The sequence below is a fragment of the Haemorhous mexicanus genome, chromosome 2 (assembly GCF_027477595.1).
Source record: "Haemorhous mexicanus isolate bHaeMex1 chromosome 2, bHaeMex1.pri, whole genome shotgun sequence".
NCBI classification, from domain to species: Eukaryota; Metazoa; Chordata; class Aves; order Passeriformes; family Fringillidae; genus Haemorhous; species Haemorhous mexicanus.
Window position 1 is genome coordinate 29,994,539 of NC_082342.1, and position 21,538 is coordinate 30,016,076.

Consider the following 21,538-nt stretch of genomic DNA (forward strand, 5'->3'; position numbering starts at 1 on the left):
CCTGGCCACACGAGGGTGAGGATTCCTGCAGCTCTTGACCCGTGGGAAGCAAGCTGGGTTGTGAACCAGATGCTCACTCCTCCTTCACAGCCATTTCAGAACTACAAGATGCAGGGCAGAAAGTGACAGGGCAGTGACCTTTTTCTGCAGTGACCATTCAGTAAACAACACGTTCTATTTTATTTCTTCTCCAATAGTCACTGCCAACATAGTGTGACAGACAACCAGCATATCCTCTCCTTTGATGCGACAATAGAAATCTCACCAGAGCATCCACAGATTTGAACCTTTCTCATCTTTTTTTTTTTTTCTTTTTTTTTTTTTTTTTTTTTTTTACCATAAATAAAATATGACTAAAATACAGGATATTAGCCATGCCTTTGGGAAGTCAGAGTAAGGCAAGTTCAGGAACACTGACAGTAAATGACAGTAAAACAAAGAAGAAACACTGAATGCATGGTAATTTTACTAGGCTGAGGTTCAGACCTACTCAATTTACAGTGAAGCTTTCCAACAGCCATTGGGAACCAAAAAAATTTACCTTTCAGCAAAGCTGTTAACATTTTCTCTAAGAAAAGCACTTCCAAATCAGCATGGCCTTTTTGATGCTGTATGAGGACTCAGGACTAATTTCCTAGAGGTATTTCTCACTGATGAGTGTTCATTCAAGAATTCATGCAAATGTATTTTAGGTTGTGAAGTGCTGGAAAATTGCTTGCACTTCCTCATAAGATGTATATGCCTGGTCTCCAACAGTGGTATCTTTTATGGCTTGATGTTTAGAATAACCAAACTCTGGGTTTGGACATTAAAAGCCAGAAGGAACAAAAAACTGAATTAGTGAAACTTTTTGGTTTGGTTTGATGAACTAAGATTTTGTTTCTCCGTAGTTAATGCTAGAACAAGATGCATAAATTGTTCAGATGAAAATATGTATGGAGTTAAAAATACCTGCCATTTTCTATCCATATGAACTGAAGTCCAAGCAAAATAAGCAAACATGATCTTGCCAAAGCAGCCACATATTTTAAAGGAAGAAATATAGTAAAACTTATTTTTATTTTTTGAAGATACAAATGGATATTGGAAGGTACTCTGAATTGGAGTCTAGCAATTCACTGGTAAAAGCAAAAATAAAAGACAGCCTAAGATGTTGCTCTGTGTAAATGCCAAGTATCAGAGCATGTTGTGCTGGAAAAGGTTAGGAGTTTGAAAGCAGTTATATAGGACATATAATTTTGCCAAGCAACCAAGATTGTATTCTTATGCAAATGATCAGGCTACTAAAAATACCAGGCAATTGGAAGGACCAGCTTTATATAGGCAGAAATACATACAAATCAGCATTCCATGAGGCTCACCAGCAGGCACCAGATCTTTTATGGGTGTTTTAAACATCTGCTCTCACCCTCTCTCGCTGACAATTTGTCTCTCTACATGCACCAGATGCTTCCAAGGCTGTGGAGCTGCCAGGGAGTCAGCCCAGGAGATTCAGAAAGGGAAAGTCAATTATCATCAATGAAGAGGATCACAACATGGATGAGGGGTGCCTTCCCATGAGACTGGTGGAGTTCCTCCTGCAGGACACAAAAAATCTGGGCAGTAAAACTGTGGGCTGCAAAAGCCCAAGGCAAGGTCTCCAAGGAAATTGTGGGAAGGTGCCCTTGATACAATACAGCTACTACTCTTCCTCCAGGCCTCATCTGAAGCCTGGCAGTGATAGTCCTGCCACAAGAAGCAGGAACAATGAGAACACATCCTCATCATAGTAAAACCCCTGAGATGTGATCCATTATTTCTTTCCATATCTCCTGCCCAGCATAAAGCAACTAAAAAAGTTTGCTCTGCCCCTTCTTAAACCTATGTTTTTCCATTGCCAAATGGATCTTAGTCTTCTCTGCCAATGGCACAATATTGTGGTACTGAGGGACTCTGATCTGGCAGCACTGCGGCACCACTGCATTGATCTTGGGAGAGAATGTGCTAGAAATGCTTCTGTATGTATTTCCAAATAACAGGTAATGTGAGCAACCTATCGCATCCCTAGGAAAAAGTTCTGAATTAGGTACTCAGAAAAAGCTGGACAGACTCCTGACCTTGTTCACTAAGGACATAAATAACTCAGATGTCAAACTCTCTTTTTACTCAGAATTTTAGCCAGTGAGAATCTGCTTTGTGCTCCTTTGGCAGTGACCAAAGGGGAACCTTAGCTGAGCTCCCCATGATAAGTTTTTGCTTCAGTTCTTACTAATTCTTTCGTGTCATGACATATTTTGCATGGACCTCTTGAAGCAGCCCAAGAATGAGTTTTGATCCCATCATCAGATGGCAAGGTGTTTTGACCTTTAATAATCCACTACAACTTGGGCCTGGCAGTGTATTTCCTTCTTTTTCCAGCCTTCCCACACACTGTATCTTTTTAACCTGTGCTAACTACCAGACGAAGCAGGGGAAGATTGCTTTTGTCCTCTTCATTTGTGCAGGGCCAACACACCAGCTTTTCCTTTCTGGGGAAGGACTCCCAAAGAAATACCTGAGGCCCCTTTGACAGGGATCCCTCTGGACAGATCCCTGAAGCTCTCTCTCTTCTAGGCTTGAGATCTTAAGTATTCAGTGTTGCTGCACTGGGCTCTGTGTAATAAGGCTTGTGTGTTTTAATTTTCCCCCTATGTTGTTTTCTTTGGGAAAGTTAACTGGAAGAGTTCTACTGGAAGAGTTCTATTGCAACCCCAATATTATTTTCTGAACCAGATGCTTATTTTAACACTGTACCCAGAAACAACAGGAAGTTCCTCTAGAAGTGATGGCACTGCAGCTTCTTTAAAGCAACTAGTATTTTTGGCAGCAGCTATTTTTACCCACAGAATGCAGCTCAGGGTTAAGAATGAAGGTAGAAGAAACATTACTTATCACAGGTCCATTTTACTCCATGTATTATTTTATAAACTTTATTTTTTCCCTTTAGAATTTTTTCTTTGGGCTGAACCCCAGCATACTAGTCAGAATTACTTCTGATCCTATCTACTTTACTGCTGCAGCCAAGATGTATCTTGAAAACATATTTCAAGTTTTGCATTAGATCAGAGATCCCTTCCTTTCTGAACTCTTTTCTATTTTACTGATTTGGGACTGCATTGCTCAAACCTCCTTCCCCATTCAGCTGAGCATAACTGTTGGCTACCAGGTGGAAAAGCATTCTAGAACTCAATAAAGAGCATCAGTTTTGCTAAAATATGTTTGATGCTTCCTCAAAGTGTACAGAACTTGTTTTGACTCTTTTGGTCTCTGCAGAGCAGTGTGAACCCTTGTAGAAAATATTTTTTCTAGGAAACAGTTTTGCTGCATCACTGCTATTCACCTCCTGCTTTCTGCAGAGCTTCACTGATCTCAGCTCAAGAACAGCAGCTGAAGTTTCTCATTAATAATCATCATCATCATCATCATCATCATCATCATCATCCTCTTGGAGCAGGACTCCAGCACACCTACCAGAGCAGCATGTGTAGAGTCTCAGGAGGCTTTGTTCACTGGCGCAGAAAGGAGCAACCCAAAGTTACTTTGTAAAGTGAAGCAGCAGCTATTGATAATTGCTAAGAAAACACTTAAGATTTGCTGTTTATCATTGCATTTCTGCAGTTCTAAAACTGAACCAGCCATGTTGTCAGGCCAGCATTCTCTGAATACCTCATGCTAGCCTTTGCTACACTTGGGGGGACACAATGCAGTAGGAATTGATTTGAGAAAGCACAGAGAACCAGCAGCTTTTGCTGAAAGGAGTTTTCTTGTATTTTTATCATGATGATATAGCTGGGTTTGGTTGAAAAAAAGTATTAAAAATAACAAAACCTGAATTGTTTTGTTTTCCTCTCAGTTTCCCCCTCTTATTTACTCCTCTGTTTCCCTTAGCAACTGGTATAAAAAGGATAAAAGGAGGTGAAAAATAAACAAACAATTTTTTTTAATGTAAGGATGAGAAAGTGCTTCTGCTTCTGTCAAAAAACCCAGAAATGTTGCATCAAAACAGCAAATATGTGAAAATGGTTGTTGAGGGAAATTTTGTCAGACTATTTTTATTGGTATTTTTATCACCATCATCATTAACCCACTATGCTCTCTGCACTGCCTCTTACTGCTGGGAAAGTCTGATAACTTCTTCAGAAATCCTGGACTGGATCCTAAGACTTAAAATCCTGAGACAGGGTCAAGCCATAAGAGCAGGAGGGTGCCGAGCAATGTCCCAAAATGCAGTTCCAGCTGTTGGGTTGTTCATTCCCTTCTCCTGTCCTAAACTAAAAATCACCTTTTCCTCATCACATACTGGCCTTTCACTGCCACAGAGCACAAACAATAAGCAACTCTCAAGCAAGAAAGCAATCTTTACCAGAATAAATCACTTTGAAATATCTATGCTCTGATCAGCTAATGTTCTGTCCAAGGGACACCCAATCCTGACTTTTCCTTTCTTCCAAGAATAAGGTATTAGGCAAGGACAAGCCAATAGTTAGCTCTAAATTCCTAGGGACACCCCTCTGCATGCTGTGCCCCAAGGTCACCCTAGGGCCATGAGCACGGCAGTACTCTCTGTAGGAAACTGTTTCAATTCAGTCCCGATCAAACCTGTGACTGTCTAGACTCTGGGATCAAGAAATACTTTTGCACCTTTGCTTCTGAACAAGGTCAAGATAATGCACTGAGTGACAGATTCTCCCTCCCAGACCTCTCACCATGGTGTCACATCTTGCAGTTGTCTTCATGTGCACCATGCACAGCACATCAAAAAGTCTGTGGGAGCAGTATGCTACATGATAGGCAATTCAGAAGAATTTGTCCCAAACAGAGTCAAAAATCAAGACAAAGCTGGTGCCAGATGCTAGGTCCACTCAGAGAAGAGAGAGATGCTGGTATTTGGAAGAGGTTGTGCTGCAAAAAAATAGGATAAAAATCCATAAGCTGTCAACTTAAGTTGTCAACTGCCTGACAAATGTCAGAGGTGGGACGATGCAGCCAGAGGTAACTCTGCTCTGAGACTGCTCTGCAGGTCAGAAAGACCTTTTCCATCATTGCCTGAAAAAAAGGCAGCATTGCTGTCAGGAGCAGATCTCACTCCTGGGATACCTCTGCAAAAACTATGTCTAAGAACAAGGAAACCAAAGCTTCATCATTTCACTGATCTTAAAATATATGCAGGAGATTTTTAAGATTAGGGGCTCAGTTTCCTGTTTTGCTCAAGCTCTTTCTACAGGTAAAACAAGGAAGGGTCAACAAGTTGACTCAGCCCCAAAAGGCAAAGTAAAGCGATGGGAAATGGAGTCTTGCTCTGTGCTGGGGAGAAGTTATATAACTGTAAAAAAAAAAAACACTTTAATTTTGATGACTGTTGTGCTGCAAGTGTTTTATCATATTTCAAATTTTCATTTGGATTTGAGACAGATTTTAGCATATTAGTTTGTCTCATGAGTATATCCCAGACGGTCTCAATTCTTCATGAGAAGGACTATCCTGGAAAGAATTAAGCAGGTCAAGAGGTGAGTCACCACCCTTTTTCTTTCAATTGCTGAGATGTGTTCAGTCCTCAGGGAAATTATGGAGAAATGCAACCTCCCTATTAATTGGTCCAGAAGAAGAGGGATCTCAGCCAGCTGTGAAAGACTGATAGAGACATAACAGCACCAGGCTTTGCAATTTCCCTTGAGTTCATTCTGTTTGTGACTTTGTGCTGTGGGCAGCTCTGGTCACTGCAGGGACTGGTGGACAATGTTGGGAACAAGAGAAGGCTGACTCCCTGGAGCTTGCAGCAAGACCAACACAGCAACAGAAGGTGGGGATACCATGCCTGCACCTGAGTCACAACAAACTCTCTCCTGACATATGTTGCACACAAAGAAAGGAAGGATTCACCATGAAAAGCATTAGTACAGAGATGGATGGGCCCTTCTCCATAGCCTTCACTGTGATACTGGTCAGTAAAACTAAAAGGCTGGTTGTGGAAACTGAGTTTGATCAGCCCCCCTGTGTTGAGGAGAACCAGCCAGCAGTATGATGGCTGCTTGCACTTCCCTCAGCTTCAGGCCCAGGAAGCTTCTGAAATAATTCAAAGCAAAGGAGGAAGAACTTTGAATGCTCTTGCTCCCAAATTGCTGTGTACACGTTGCTTGATTCAAAGAAGATTAGAAGAATCAGGGAGCAGAGTACCAAAAAGTCGTCAGTTGCCATGTGTCAAGCATTTGGCAAGTGGCTGCCACCACAACTGGATCTAGTTTGGAAGATGTGGATGGAAGTGAGTGAGATATGTCCAGTAGAGAGCAGGGTAAAGACTGAGAAGCAAGTGAAGGAGGCAGAAGAAGTCAGAGTAGGTTGAGGGAGTAAAAGAGCCCCTCAGCAGTGCTGAGAGTGTGGGAGAACAGAATTGGGTAGGGCTAAAACATATGCAAGTGAGTAGGAAGGAAGCAGAGGCATGTAATGGGATGGAGTGGGGGGCAGTAGGAGAGCAGGAAAAGCACTGTGTCTAAAGAGTCCTGCAAGGGTCACACCACGAGTAGAAATCTTCCCTTTAAGGACTGAAATCAAAATTACACTGGTTGAATTAGGGAATTATGGCACTGTAAATAGAAGTGGTTTACACAAAGAGCAAACCCCTCTGCTAAGAGGTTATTTAGAGGAGTATAGAAACATTAATTAAGGAAGGAATTTTTAACCTTGTCAGCTGCCTTACCCTGTCTCCCCAAAAAGGCAGGTGAAACCTGATGGATACAGGGTTCTGCAATGCAAAAGCATATTTCTTGTTTAGTAAATGTTTCTGATTTGTGAAATGCTAACAGGAATCCAGGGACATCACTGTTCTGCCTTTCTACCTCTACGGGTCAGAAGTTTAAAGTTCTAGTATTGCCATAATTTTTTTAAACACTGAAATACCCAGTTTGGACACGGTGTATCTTTCCCACTAGCTGGCATTCTGCAGCAACAGCCTCATTTGTATTCTGTCTTTTACTTCAGCAAAGAAAAAACCACTCTGCATTGCCACAACTAAGTCCTTCCCCACTGCAATACAGAGACTGCCAAACAGTCACACTAAATTCAACATGTTCCTACTAACATATTTTATTCATACTGAGGGTCTGCTTCACAGTGTGTTCCCAAATACTTGATTTAAAATTTAAGCTCCATACTTCTAACAAAATATATAAAGCAAAACAAAGTGAGCATCTTTTCCTACATAGCAGTTCAACAGAGCTGCTTCTCCTTCCAGGCTCATCTATCTATCACAGATTTCAGGCAGGAGGTTTTTTTCCCACACAAAGTTGGAGTGTCTTCCTGTACAAAGGAGAAATTTGTGACTTCTAAAAGAACCATTGTCTATAAAGTCCTACTTCTTTTTTGAGTTAAAAATTAATTTCCAGCTGTGGATTAATTTTGGACCTGATGACACCACAAAGTGATGCTTCCTCCAAGATAATGTTCTTGAGTGGACTCCACCTTGGCAGGCACAGTCTCTAACTCCAAACCAACTATTGAGGCACTGTATTTCTGTCTTGACAGGCAGGAGTAGCCATGTCTGATGGGGATTAAAGTTTCCCTGGTCCCTCCTGGTTGGTTCTTCACACAGCAGGCTTTTCCTTACACTCTGATTCTGTCTGTGAAGGAAAGTCCAGCTAAACCCACCAGGTAACTTCAAGTAAGACATTGCAGGCAATCTGAAAGCTTTGTGGGCCAGAGCCATTTTTCATTGGGCTCTCCTTTGCTGTCAGCAAGTCCAGCATTTCACGCGTGGGTCTGAGAAGAACTTACAGGAGCATCCTCCATGTGCAATAAAGGCTGTGTAACATTTTGTTCCAAGCTACACAAGCCATGGCACTCTGTACACAGGCACTCTGTCACACAGAGGATACTCAAGGAGCTGGAAAATATCTGGGCTACACAAAACTCTCTCCAAAACCCATGAAGAAAAAATTAATCTCTAAGGGATGGTTCACCTCTCAGACATGTTTTGGGTTAAGAGGACTCTACATTTGAAACTCTCCCCATCATGTCAGAGAGAAGCAGGCAGAGTTCACAGCAGGCACTGCTACTTTTCTGATACCCAAACTGAATGAGGCAGATCTATAATTTCTTTTGTGGGCAGAGCAAAACACCTGCAGAGAAATGGGGAAAAAAAGAAGCATCAGCTTCTGGTGATGGTCTGTGTCAGGAGCAGCAGGCCAGAAAAGATGCCTCCCCTTATGCTGCATAAGCCATTCCCTGCAACACTTGAGTTTCTTCTCGCTGACTCCTGCTAGCAGCTGCTTTGTGAATTTTTTCTAGCAGCCATCTGAGTTCACTCTTGGCACAACATACAATCCCCATAGCCATGAGGTTGAGCACTGCTCCATGAGTGGAGTCCAGGAATGGCAAGACTGGGCTGAGCTGGGAGCCAGACAAGGTGATGAGGGCAGGTCCAGTGGCAATACCCATAACCAGCTGCAGTCCAGTGTTGTCCAGGCAAAGCTAAAGTAATGAGGAAGGCCTGAGGTCAAACTAGGAACTCAAGCCAAGCCTAGATACAGCATACATCTCACATAGGTCAGGCCAGCTCTAAAGCAAGGATCTCAGCTTTATCCTGCACCTGGGCCAGGTGGAGGGTGGTTGGAGCAATGACAGCTTGCTGGAGTACCCCAGGTCCTGACATGGTGAGGGGAAGTCTAGGAACAGTGTTAGCCCTCAACTGGCTAAGCACTTCTAGCACTTAACCAACAACAGGACTTACCCTCAGACATGCAGGGGATGTTTCAAATTCCCACCCTACTCTGAGACCTCTTCCTCTCCCACTCTTCATTGATACATAACTATTAATAGTTTCTTGTGCGAGAAGCTGGAAGCAGAGGGAGAGCTAAGAATATAACACTATTAAATGCTACAATCAATGACTTGCAAAGGAGTGGAGAAGGGATGCTGGCTGCCAGCTTATCCTTCTCTCACCAGGGCCGCCCAGGCGGCACCAGCTCCCTGGCTGAGGCAGCTCAGCCACGGCTATAATTCAGTGTGAGTCCAAAGTTTTCTTTTGACAGGAAAAGCTGAAACAGCAGAGGGCTTCTTGCCATCATCTCTAGACAAGCCAAGGAGAGGCAGGAATGGTTTGTTTAATGCCATGTCTCATTATTCCTGGCACTTCATGACTCATTAAATGTCCTAGTTTTGTAACTAACTCCTGCTGAGCTCAACATTTGATACACATTTATGGGTGGCCTGTTGGCTGGACTAACAATTCATAATTCCCCTAACCATCTTAACTCCTTCCTTTGCATGCTAGGCTTCCTTTAAACAACTATAAAATAAGTATACTGGGGACTTGAGTTCTTAACACAGAATGAATTACATGTATCTGGAAAATTTATTAATATAGCTATATGCTGCAGTTAGATGCACTCATTCTGAGCTCAAATAAACTGTGCTGAATCCTAATGCTTCTTACACTGCTCCCCTTCTGTATCCATTTGGCTTTTACCATAGATATATTCATGCACATGAATGCTTAATATTGAAGCCCCTTCAAAAGAAGGACAGCAGCACACTTAACAGTATTTATTCACTTATATAGAAAGGAAACAGGAGCCAAATGACCCTTCTTGGCCATTACATATGGGAATTAGAAGTAAGGGGCCTCTGTTCAGGAACCTTCTTGTGACACGAATGATTTTGTCAGCTTCCACCATTTTCCAGCTTGCTTTCTTTGCAAAAGGTCAGTAAGAATTCACAACAGAGCCCACCAACATGTTGACCCAGTGCTTGCAACTGCAAGCACTCAGCACAAGTCTGACAGGCGCCAGTATTTTTGGAGTTGACAGCATATTTAACCTGTCTCTTCTGAAAACATCATGCATGGTCACCTTGGAGGTAGGTAGGCAAGTATGTGATTTAGGTTCATTTTTCTCTCATTCACTTGACGTACAGAATCACTTAGCCTGGTCACATTGAAAGGTGTGACTTTGAGTTACAGTCAAAAAATCCAGTCTGTGTATTTCAGGGCATGACTGAAAAGCCACTAGCAAAATCACACAGCTCTAAACTGAAGGTATCTTGGATTACTTTAAACTCTAGGAGGAAGTTATTTGCAGCTTCAATCAAAGAGTGTCATAGAAGTGTGTCTGATTTCAGGCTACCTTGTATGAGAATAGCCTGAAATTCAGTGGTGTCAGACAGCTTTCAAACTGCCTTTGTACTGGGTTTGGTTGGGATGGACTCAACTTTCTGCACAGCAACCTATAGGGTCTGTGCTTTTCATCTGTGGTTAAAAGAGCACTGGCACTGGTAGCACATGGGTTTGGGTATTGCTGGGCAGTGCTAGCACAGTGTGAGGGCTTTCTCTCCAACACCCCACTGACAACTTCGAAGGTCCGTAGGCTGGAGATGGGCAAGGGATTGGGAGGGGGAATAACTGGTACAGCTGACTCACTAACCAAAGGGATATCCCATGCCATATGATGTCCTCCTTAGAAATAAAAGTTGAAGGAAAGGAGAATGATGGGAGGACATTTGTGGTGATGCCATCTGTCTTCCCAAGCAACTGCTATGCCTATTGAGGCCTTGCTTCCCAAAAAACAGCTGGACATCTGCCTGCTGATGGGTTGTAGTGAATTAATTCCTCTTCTTACTTTGCTTCCATGTGCAGCATTTGCTTTTCTTAACAACTGCACTTTTATCAAACCATGAGATTTTCTTTGTCATTTTCTCCCCCAGCCCTTTCAAGGAGAGGAGTGAGAAAGCAGCTGGGTAGATATCTGGCGGTCAGTCAAGGCCAACCCTCCATGGGTTTCTGGACAAAGATTAATTTTCTTGACTGTTCCTTCCATTTTGGTTACTGCTGATGGCAAAGAAAACAGATGAGATGTAAACTTCAAAGGCATTTTCATAGGAGAATTGTCAATTTCACTTAATACTGCCAACCTTGAACATTCAATAAACATCAGTCCTAATTAAAAAGAAGAAAAACCACTTGGGGTCTTACCTGTTAAGCCTTGGTGTGTGAGCCCACGAGGATGTGGTTTTATGACCAGCATATTCTAGCTCAAGCCTGTGCTGCCCTACTGGCCCCACCCTTACTATAGCCTATTTTATATTCCTGCTGCTTGCCTTAGGTCAACACTGGCAATCAGGAGAAAAGTCAAAGGAGCTTCAAGATCTGGCTGACAAAACAGGGACAAGAAGGGTCTTGTTCATTCTTGCAAAATCTTTTGTTTCAGAGGTGGTTTGCAGCAGCAGCAAGACTGTGTTCAGCAGCTGCCACAGGGTGGTCCAGGAGGAGCAGATGATGCAGGAGGTCTGCACAGGAGACAGTCTGTCACAGCAGCATTTCTCCCTGTGTGCAGCAGTTCCTGTCAGCAGGAGAAAAAACAATCACTGATTTCAGTCAAGTGCTTTGTCTGCAGCGTTTCTGTCTTTGTCCTGCATTGCTTTATGCAAGGGTGACACACTGACTATTGGTGACTCAGGCTTTTGCTGATGGATGTGTTATTAAGTTAGAAACATGGCTGTTACAAAACAAAGTAAGTGCACAAATTCACCCCTGGAAGAGTGAAAACAACAAATCGCAATGCACAGGCTTCAGTGACAGAGAATATTTTTCTCTTGAAGGGATTTAGTTATTTTCTTTCCCCATGAAACAAGTGCCATGTCTCAGAAAAGACTTCCTGTGAGGATTTTGATCCTTTGGGAAGGAGGATGAGTTAGCAGCTAGAGATGAAATGCAAAGGTGTTTTCAGCATAGCAGCTGGCTGCTCGGTTTTCTAATACAGTACATTACATTGTTAATGGAAATGTTGCTTTGTACCTTCTGTTTTTCTCCCAGTAGAATTAATTCCAGCACTGTTTGCATGCCAAGCATGCACACTCACAGCTACGAGCTCTGGGGAGAGGCAGAGCTTGGACCTGCACTGATAAGATCACAAAGATTCTGCAACAGGGCTGGAGCTGAACCTGCTGCCTTTGCCAAGTGTCTTCAGCACAAGACCACCTCTGCTCCTGCCCACTGGAACCATCACACACCACTACAGACAGGCCTCAGGAGTCAGAGGGTTGGGGCAAAGGCATCTGGCTGTTTTAAAGTCCTTTGGGAGAGCTGCATGAACAGGAGTCTGTTGTTCCACTCTGTGATGCAGCAAAGAGGGAAAAAAACCCCACCACTTCCCACAGAGCAGCTAACTCTTCCCAGTTTGCTAATCCAATCTGCACTCCTGCTTCTGCCAGGAATCAATCAACCTGTTTCAAGGCTGCATGTGTCCTTTTATTAAGAAATAAGAAAGAGCAGGGCACCCCCACCTCCTGCTTGCAGGAGCAGCAAGCCGTGCAGGGGCTGGGAGACAGGCTGCCAAGTCTTTGGGAACACTCCAAGACGAAAGTACCACAGGAGTGCCACATGGCAGTGCTGCTGGTATAGGTACCGTGCTGCTAAAGCAGCTCTCTACATGCCAGTTATGAAGAGACACAAATCGTGGAGCTGGAGACACTGAGCTCACTAAATCTAATGGTCACAAAATGGGAAGTAAAGGGAGTATATTTTTCCATGCTATAGGAGCCATCGACCCAAGTTGAAAGCCCTGGGAGAAAAAGCAACAGGGCATATTAAGTACTTCCCTGGGAGCTGGCTGTGAATGAAGCAGCTTGGTTTTCACTTGGATTTGCAGACACGTTTGTGAAGAAAATAGGGGTGCGAAAGCTGGAGGGATTTCTGAGAGGACTATAGGCTTGTACTTGAGAGAGAGAAATGCACCTAATGCTGTGTGTTATGGTGGGGGTGCTCAAGGTACACAAACTGCAGAAACATCCAAATTGTATTTCATCCTGCTGAAAGCAAGTCACAACTCCTAATTAGCTGTTCAGACCAAAAGGAGATCATTTATTTTCTAAGTACTTAGGAAAAGGAGTGAAATTGGAGGATGTGAGGAAGAGCTTGTGCTCTATTATTGCAGTGCCAAAGCACAGTATCTTAAATAAAGTCAGCAGTATTATTTTATGTATGCTTAAGAGGAAATTATAATCCCTCATCCAACATTACCTGAGTCTGCAGTTACCACAGTGTGAATCAGGCCATAACTATATATGCACAGCAACTTACTGGGTCCCAATCATCATAACTATCACTGTTTTGTAGACTAGAAGAAGAAAACACAACAGTAAACTTATTTACTGGCTACTTTGTTTCCAGAAAGACAATTTGCATTGTCTTTACATCACTGGAGACCAAAGTTCTTAATACCAACAAGATAAAAACCTCTTAAAGACAAAGCCTAAGAATCACTAAAGTTGCAAAATAACTCTAAGATCATCAGGTCCAATGATTAACGCAGTACTGCCAAGTCCATCACTAGACAGTGTCCCCACATGCCACGTCTTTTGAATATCTACAGAGAAGGTTCACTACTTCCCGGAGCAGCCTGTTCCAAATAATCCTTTTGGTGAAAAATGTTTTCTTAGTATCCAATCTAAACCTCCCCTGGGACAACCTGAGGCCATTTTCTCTTGTCCAGTCACTTGCTATATGGGACCAGACACCAACTCCACATCAGGCCACAGCCTCCTTTCAGGCAGTTATTGAGAGCAATAAGGTCCCCCCTGAGCCTCCTTTCCTCCAGACTAAACAACCCCACCCAGCTGTTCCTCACAGGACTTGTGCTCCAGACCCTTCACTAGCTCTGTTGCCCTTCTCTGGGCACTTTGCAGCACAATGTCTTTCTTGTAGAGTGGGCCCCAGAACTGCTCACAATTATCAAGGTGTGGCCTCACCAGTGCTGAGTACAGGACAATCCCTGCCCTGCTCCTGCTGGCCACACCATTGCTGATCCAGGCCAGGATGCCATTGGCCTTCTCAGCCACCTGGGCACACACTGGCCAAAAGCACTGCAAGGGCAAACCCCTGTTTTCTTTGCCCAGTGTTCACCAAGAAGAGGGTGAATCCTGAACCTGTCAGCAGTGTCTGTCAAGGTGGTGAGTCACCTCTTGAGAATCCTGGAGGTTACCTGGTAGCTTGTCCAGTCAGCTCAGCCTTGGGACAATTTGAAGCTGAAAGCCAGTAACTGTGGGATTTTTCAAATACCAGTCTGCCTGCAACATAGCTCTTGTCTAACATGGAATACTGTTCAAATGCAGGGGTTTTTTATTCAGTTCAAAAATTAATTAATGTTCAAACGTAGCTATAACAAAGCTCTCTGTAGCACTGACAGTGTAAATTAATTGTAGTTCTTCCTCATGAGGGGAAGTGGAGGGACACGTATTGATCTCTCTGACAAACAGTGACAGGACCCAAGGGAACGGCCTAAAGTTGACCATGGGGAGGTTTATGTTGGATATTAGGGAAAGGTTCTTCACCCAGAGGGTAGTTGGGCACTGGAACAGGCTCCCCAGGGAAGTGGTCACAGCACCCAGCCTGACAGAGTTCAAGAAATGCTTGGACAATGCTCTCAAGCACATGGTGTGGCTCTTGGGGATGCTTCTGTGCAGGGCTAAGTTGGACTTGATCCTTGCAGGTCGCTTCCAACACAGAATATTCTGTGATTTCATGATCCCGTAATTTTAAGAGACTTATTTTCACCAGTTTGTCAGAACCCAGGAAATTCCTCTGTCTGCCCTGGAGGGCTCGAGCCCCTGCCTGGGGGGCTCAGAGACCTTGGCACAGAGCCCAAGACCCCTGTGCCTTTGATTTAGCCCTTGGAAAAAACAATTACCAACCTTATATGAAGTATTACAAGCCACAAAAATTTAAGTAGAATGATAGTGAATTTATCACAGGGTGAAAAATAGATTTTGGGGTTTTAGAATGGGGGTTCAGGGGGCAAGATGGAGGAATCTGGGCATGTCCAGCCTTTCTCCTTCTTCTTCTTGGCCTCCATCTTCTGCTGTGATGTTGGCACTTTTAGATTGGTTTAGAGTAGAAGCTCACTGTCTAACATAGGTGATAGGTACTGGAAAGTAATTGTAAATATTGTACACGTAGTTTTTAGTATAAAAAGATAACACCACCCTGGGGGCAGGGAGAATGCGTCTGACTGTCTTGTTGAGCGGACCTCAGCAAGTCAGGAGAAAGAATGTTATAGATAAGATACAATAAACAACGTTGAGACTGAGAAATTTAGAACTCTGACTCCTTCTTTGAGTGCCGGGCTGGGAAAAGAGACTTTCTGACATATTTTGGGGTCACTCTGACCAGCTAAAGTCCCGAGATCTAACTAGACTTTCTAAAACATAGAAATACTGTTCAAAAGGGCAGCAAACACCCCCACAGCAATGGCACCCCCTTGTCCCAGCAGACTCAAAGAGGTCAACACTCCTGACCTGTGACCCATCCTGAAAGCCATTTTAATTGCAGGGGACAGGAAAAATCTACCTGCTGGGACTGTTGTTATTGTGAGAACAAAACCCGCCCCTGACATGGCCACAGCAGGTGAGGCCGGGTAAGGCCAAGACAGGCTGGGACTCTCATGAGGTTTAACAAGACCAAGTGCAAGATGCTGCACCTGGGTCAGAGCAACTCTGGTATCAACAAAGGATGGGGGATGAACAGACCGAGAGCAGCTCTGACCAGGAGGACTTGGGGGTGCTGCTGAGTGAGAGGCTGGACACGCTCTGGCCACGGGAACCCACAGCCCAGAAAGCCAAACGTGTCCTGGGCTGCATCCAAAGGAGAAAGGAGAGAATTCTGCCTCTGTGTTTTGTGAGACCCCACCTGGAACACTGCATCCAGCTCTGGGACCCCAGCAAAGAAAGGACACGGACCTGTAGGAGCGAGTCCAGAGGAGGCCAACAAGATGATCACAGGGATGGAGCACCTCTCCCACGAGGAAAGGCTGAGAGAATTGGGTTTGTTCAGCCTGAGAAAGAAAAGGTTTTGAGGTGATCTAATTGTGGCCTTCCACTACGTGGAAGGGAACTCACAGTAAAGATGGGGAAAGATTATTTACAAGAGAATGCAGTGACAGGAGTAGGGGGAATGGGTTCGAATAGAAAGAGTAGGTTTAGGTTAGATATTACAGAAAAAATCCTCTACCCTGAGCGTGGTAAGGCACTGGCACAGGTTCCCCAGAGAAGCTGTGGATGCCCCATCCATTGGAGGATTCAAGGCCAGGCTGGATGGGGCTCTGATGAACCCGGTCTTGTGGACGTTGTCCCTGCCCACGGCAGCGGTGTCGGAAGCGGATGAACTCTGCCATCCCCGCAGCCCAAACCATGCCGCGGCCCCGGCTCTGTGAGGGGCGGTGGCTGCTCCCGCAGCGGAGGGCGGGGCAGGGCCGGCACCGCCCCCACGCCGGCAGGGCCGGCTCTCCAAGATGGCGTCGGCACCGCCTCCATCGGCGGCCCAGCTGTACAGGCCGAACCGCTACGTCTCGCTGCCCGCCGAGCTCGACCCCGCCACCTACGACACATCGCAGGAGAAGCTCCGCGCCGAGGCCGAGCGCCTGGCGATCCGCTCCCGGCTCAAGCGGCAGTACCTGCTGCAGCTCAACGACCCCAGCGCGCCCGCCGTCATCGTGAGTGGGGACGGAGCGGGCCGAGGGGCAGCGGGGGAAGCGCGGGGCTCGCCGGCCTCACCCGGCGGCGTCCCGGAGCGGGGCCCGCGCCTGCGGCCGTGCTGGGGCCAGGGCCGTGCCGGCGGGACGCTGCCGCCCTCCCCGTGACCTTGGTGCCCTTCCCGGTGTGCCTCGGCCTCAGTCCCCGGGTGGAGGGGCCGCTGCGGAGCTCCGCGGGCCTCATCGCTGTTGTCTTTGCCCCCCAGGAAAACCCCGCCTTGATCCGCTGGGCCTATGCGAGGACGCAGAACGTCTACCCTACTTTCCGCCCGACACCCAAGACGTCCTTTCTAGGAGCTGTTTATGGGTTAGGCCCCCTCCTCTTCTGGATCTTTGTCTTAAAAGCTGACAGGGTAAGTCGGCCGAGAACGCTGAACGTCAGCGAACACCACAAACACCAGCTTGTAAAATGTACATCTGCTTGGAGTCTCAGTCTGTGGGATCCTCATGCACCTAAGAATGATAGATACCATTGAAGTAGTGAGGGAAGGAAGGCTGTAGTGAGCCTCCTGCTGTCTCAAAGCCTGTTACTGGTTGCAGAGTCTTGTTTTTCTGAGAGCCCTTTATTGTGCCCTTGGGGCTATGGCCAGTCACAGTTTGCCTGATCCGGCTAATTTGCAGTCACAAAGCTCTCTGTAGCACTCAGTGAAAATTAATCCTAAGTTACTCTTATTTTCAGCAGTTGACATGCATTAACTATAGCTTTCGAACTCAGAATACACAGGAAGATGATGGATGACAGACTTAGCAATAGCTCTGTGTAGTTGCTTGACCATTTCTCTAGTTTAGTGAAGCAAATCGGGAGGAGTAATTATGCCAATTGCAGTGTCTGATCTCAGCTGGACACTCTAATAATTTGGAAGGTTTATCTTGCTTCCATTCTAACTCCTGAACTATGAGTGTCAGAATCTAAGGAATGGTAGATCATTATGAAAAAACTCAGCTATATACATACATAAAAAATGCTAAGAGGCAGACAGGGGCTGTTTTTAGTAGAGAATTTGTGGCTGGTGTAAACCACTTTTATTTCCCTCTTTTGCACAGAAGTAGCATTTTAGATCAAATCATAAACCACAAAGCACTAACATAAATTAACAGAATGTTTGTAGGGAGTGTTTGCCTGAGCGAATTGAAAATTCAGGTTTAGGAAACATGCTGAGCATCTTGATATAAATGTTCTTGAGACTTCAGTACTTCTGCAGTATTTTGCCTTGCTGAAGTCCAGGATAATTCACTTTCCTTTATTGTGGTTCCTTTAGTGATGTTTGGTGATTCTTCTTGTTTTCCTGGTAGTACGTAAGGCACAGTAGTCATAGTCTTTTCTCTGAGGAATGTTTGCTGTGTGTCTGGGAAGGCAAGAAATAAATTACCAGGTTTTAAGTAAATCTTCTGGTTTTATCCAGCAGAAGGAATCTGACCATTATCCTCAGTGCCTGTGTACTGTAATGGTACCTGTCAGAAAGGTACATGACTGCAGAGTGAGGTACAAACGGGTAGGAAGTGAGCACAAGTGCTTTTAGGCAAGTTACTAAGAAGTTTCTCCATAATTAGGTCTCTGAGCTGGGTTATTCAGCCAGAAGGAGGAGATAGAAACTAAGGTACGAATGCTGAGACACAACTAGTTTGGTGAAAAATGCTTTACAGGAATTAGTCTCTGCTGCTCCTGTGAGAGTACCTAGATGTGAGGTCAATCTGAGCAGGTCTTTAGTAGGTGGAGCTAAGTGCCTTGTTAACTTTTACTTTTAAACAGCTTGTGCTCAAAGAATTGTTTAGGGTGGAAAAGACCCTTAAAATCCTATATGGTGCTGCCTTCATGTAGTCCGTGCTGAAATACTAGAACTGGTGTTCTGTTATCCCAGGCTGATTGGAAGTCTTTCTGTGGTAGGATGGTGATAAATGTTCTCTCTCTTCCACAGGATCGTAAAGAGAAGCGTATCCAGGAAGGTAAACACAAGCCATCGCCGCTCAGTGTATTCCTCTAAGTCCCTGGAATTGCAGTGATGTTTTTGGGATAGAAATAAAATAAGCTGCATTATGTGATGACATTTCTCTGTCACAAGAATAAATCTTAATTGCTTTTTGGTTGTCTTGCATCTTTAAAAATCATGGGAAGTGCAAAAATGTAGGATCTTCATGTCTAAACCATATGGATACAGAGAGGGTGTCTGGAACTCAGCCACTGTGCTCCTATGATGTACATACAGAGGATCTTTTTAAACTATGGAAGTTGCTGTTGTCCAGGAAGGTTGAAGTTTGAAATTAGTAGCAGGCTAAAATGCTAAGCAAGACCAAAGCAGTTTCCTAAAGGAACTACTGCTTGCCTTCCAGATGTTTCTTTTTGGTGTCACTTTGGCTGTGTGGTTTGCCCTTACTGGATAATAGGCAAGTTGTATGATACATTTTTAAGAACTTAGGAGTCTGCCTGACTGCTCTCAATAAGTTGAGTTAATTTTTCTTTTCCCTAATGAACTGCAATCCTAAACCATGTCTTTGTTTATTGCAATAAACTTCTGGTTTTTATTAGTACCAGATATGGAAATAGTGAGCTCACTGTTGTCATGCTGTATGTAACCAGAATTTCCACTAATTCTGTGGCTCCTGTGAATGGGAGACAAGAGGTGTATGATAAGGATTTTTACTTTGACACTGACTATCTTGTAGTACGGGAGAATTCATCCCTGTAAGAGGGCTATGTTCCAAAAAAAAAAAATCCACCACCAAGTATAACTGAATCTTATGCCTGCAAAGACGCCTTTTCTGTTTATTCGTATAAGAACACAAGCTTTTCCTGCCCAGATCAACTGGTACAGAGGACTCTGGAATTGTTACTGCCCATGTACTGAGGTATGAGTGCAAAGAAAAGATTTTTTGATGCATACTTGAATTTTTACATGGCCTGTAGGTGCCATCATGTTCCAAACAACCCTCATTCTTCAGAGACTATGTCACTGGTTTCTTTGCAGGCACTGAAGTTCATGCCAGAAGCTCAGTCTGATACAAAAGTTGTAAACTTCCCTTTGCCTGCTGGGAAAGCAGCCAGTGTGAAGTCAGCAAAACCAGGTCTACTGCATCCTTTCTTTTCCTGCATGATGAAGATGTAAATGTGCCATTTGCAGTCACTCACCAGCAGAGTGAGTTGATGAGCTTTTCCACATAATCACTAAGTGGCTGAGGTTGGAAGGAACCTCTGGAGCTCATCTGGGTCCTACCCTCTGCTCCAGTAGGGCCATCTAAAGTGGGTTGTCCAGGACCACGTATGTACAGGTAGCTTTTGAGTATCTCTAGAGATGAAGACTCCGTAACTTCCCTGAGCAACCTGTGCTCATGCTCAGTCACCCTCACAATAAAATCACTGTCGCTGTGTGAGTTCTTTTTGATGGTGGGTTTGTTGCTTGGGTTTTTGTTTGTTTGTTTGTTTTTTGTTTGGTTTTTGTGGGTTTGTTTGTTTTTTGTTGTTGTTGTTGTTGTTGTTGTTGTTGTTTTTGAGGTTTTTTTTCCTTGTTTTTTTAAAGTGTTTCCTATTGCAGCTCTTCTTGTGTGGGCCATGAAGCATTCAGGCTGTGTGGAACTTGGCACTAATGCTGTGTACAGAAACTGGACTAGTCAGTGCTAGGTTTTGCAATCCCATATGTGCTCCCAGCACCCCTTTTGCACCAGTTTCTGCAGCTTGTTCTGCTAGTTTAACTAAAGTAAACCCATATTATTCTCTGCAGAATAGCTCCTAAAAGACTGTCACAAATGATGTTACAAGATAAGGCTGTGGACCAGTGCAGAGAGGCATCAGTGCATGGAGAGAGTGGTATTTAGGGAAAGAAATAATTGCTTGTCTGAGCATGCTAAATTAGCTATTCTTGCTGCCACAAACTAATTTGATCTCCCAGGACCCATTTCCTCAGCTAATTGGAACTTGAGTTGCCACACATGTAAATTCTCCCTTGCAGCTGTATTTGTTTCAGGCCAGCTGAGCAAATGCTTCAGGATGGGTTGTGGATGAGCACAGCGCCTCTGGTCTTTCAGGGCAACATTGGATTGATGCTCGTGGCACCTGCCACAGCGCTTTCCTTTCTAGCCCTGAGTCTCTGATGCTACATCCTTGCAGATTTGAGCGTGGTGCTTGGGGAAAGGCTGCCCTACTTTTATCTCTCATTATTTCCAGAACTCTCCAAGCTGTTTTCTTGCTAGGAATGAGATACCATGCTGCTGGAGGTGGGGTTGATGTTTGGGGCAGTGGTGCTGGGTGCAGTGAGGAAGGAAAGAGAAGTTTCCATTCAGATATCTAGGGTGGAGGTAGGAAAGTGAATGTGCCTTGTGGAATTTCACCCTTGCCTGATGTGTTACCACCCATACATGCTTTGGAGATGTGTCTGTACGAGAGAAATTCAAGCCTCTAGGTCACTGGATGATAATTAAGGTCCCAAACAGAAAACAAGCTCTTCCTCTCTGCCTGTGAAACATTTAGACCATATTTATTCCTGGATCAGTCTGATTAAATCAGCTTCTCTGGCAAATTGATTCTCCCAAATGTCCTTTCCTGAATTGGCTATTTTAGAGTAAATGTCTCCATGTAGATTTTATAATACTTTGCTCAAAGCTGATGCCTTTTTTTCCCCCAAGGACCTGGTGCAGATCCAAAGCTGATGATGGATGTAACTGACTGATAACTGTGTGTCTCAGGTCTACATTTCCTTCTCTTTGGGAAAATTGCTTCTCTGGGGAAGTAAGAAACATAAATCTGGTGGCACCAAGTTTAGAAACTTCCACGTGGGTATGTGCTAAAGTACAGGCCTGAAGTGTGGGGTGCCTGCCTGTCCTCATGGTTCCCACTCTACTTGGGGCTTTGCTTGCTCCCTCCACCCTGTGGAATTCACCAGCTGGGGGTGAGGCTTGCATACTCCAATCAGTGTTGAGGTCCCCCATGGTGTCTGCAGTTGAGCTTTTTTCCAGGTACCTTCCCAGGAACAAATGCTTGGGCTGGCCAGAAAAGCCCTTTCACATTTGCTATGCTGCAG

General features: G+C 44.5%; 1 protein-coding gene across 1 annotated transcript; it reads left to right on the plus strand.

Moving 5' to 3' along the window:
* The first annotated feature begins 16,249 nt into the window (after window positions 1-16,249).
* On the plus strand, window positions 16,250-18,607 carry NDUFB4 (NADH:ubiquinone oxidoreductase subunit B4). Its single transcript, XM_059838092.1, has 3 exons — window positions 16,250-16,490; window positions 16,736-16,882; window positions 18,446-18,607. Exons 1-3 carry the CDS (start codon window positions 16,290-16,292, stop codon window positions 18,509-18,511), a joined length of 414 nt encoding a protein of 137 aa, XP_059694075.1. The 5' UTR covers window positions 16,250-16,289; the 3' UTR covers window positions 18,512-18,607.
* Window positions 18,608-21,538: the final 2,931 nt, after the last annotated feature.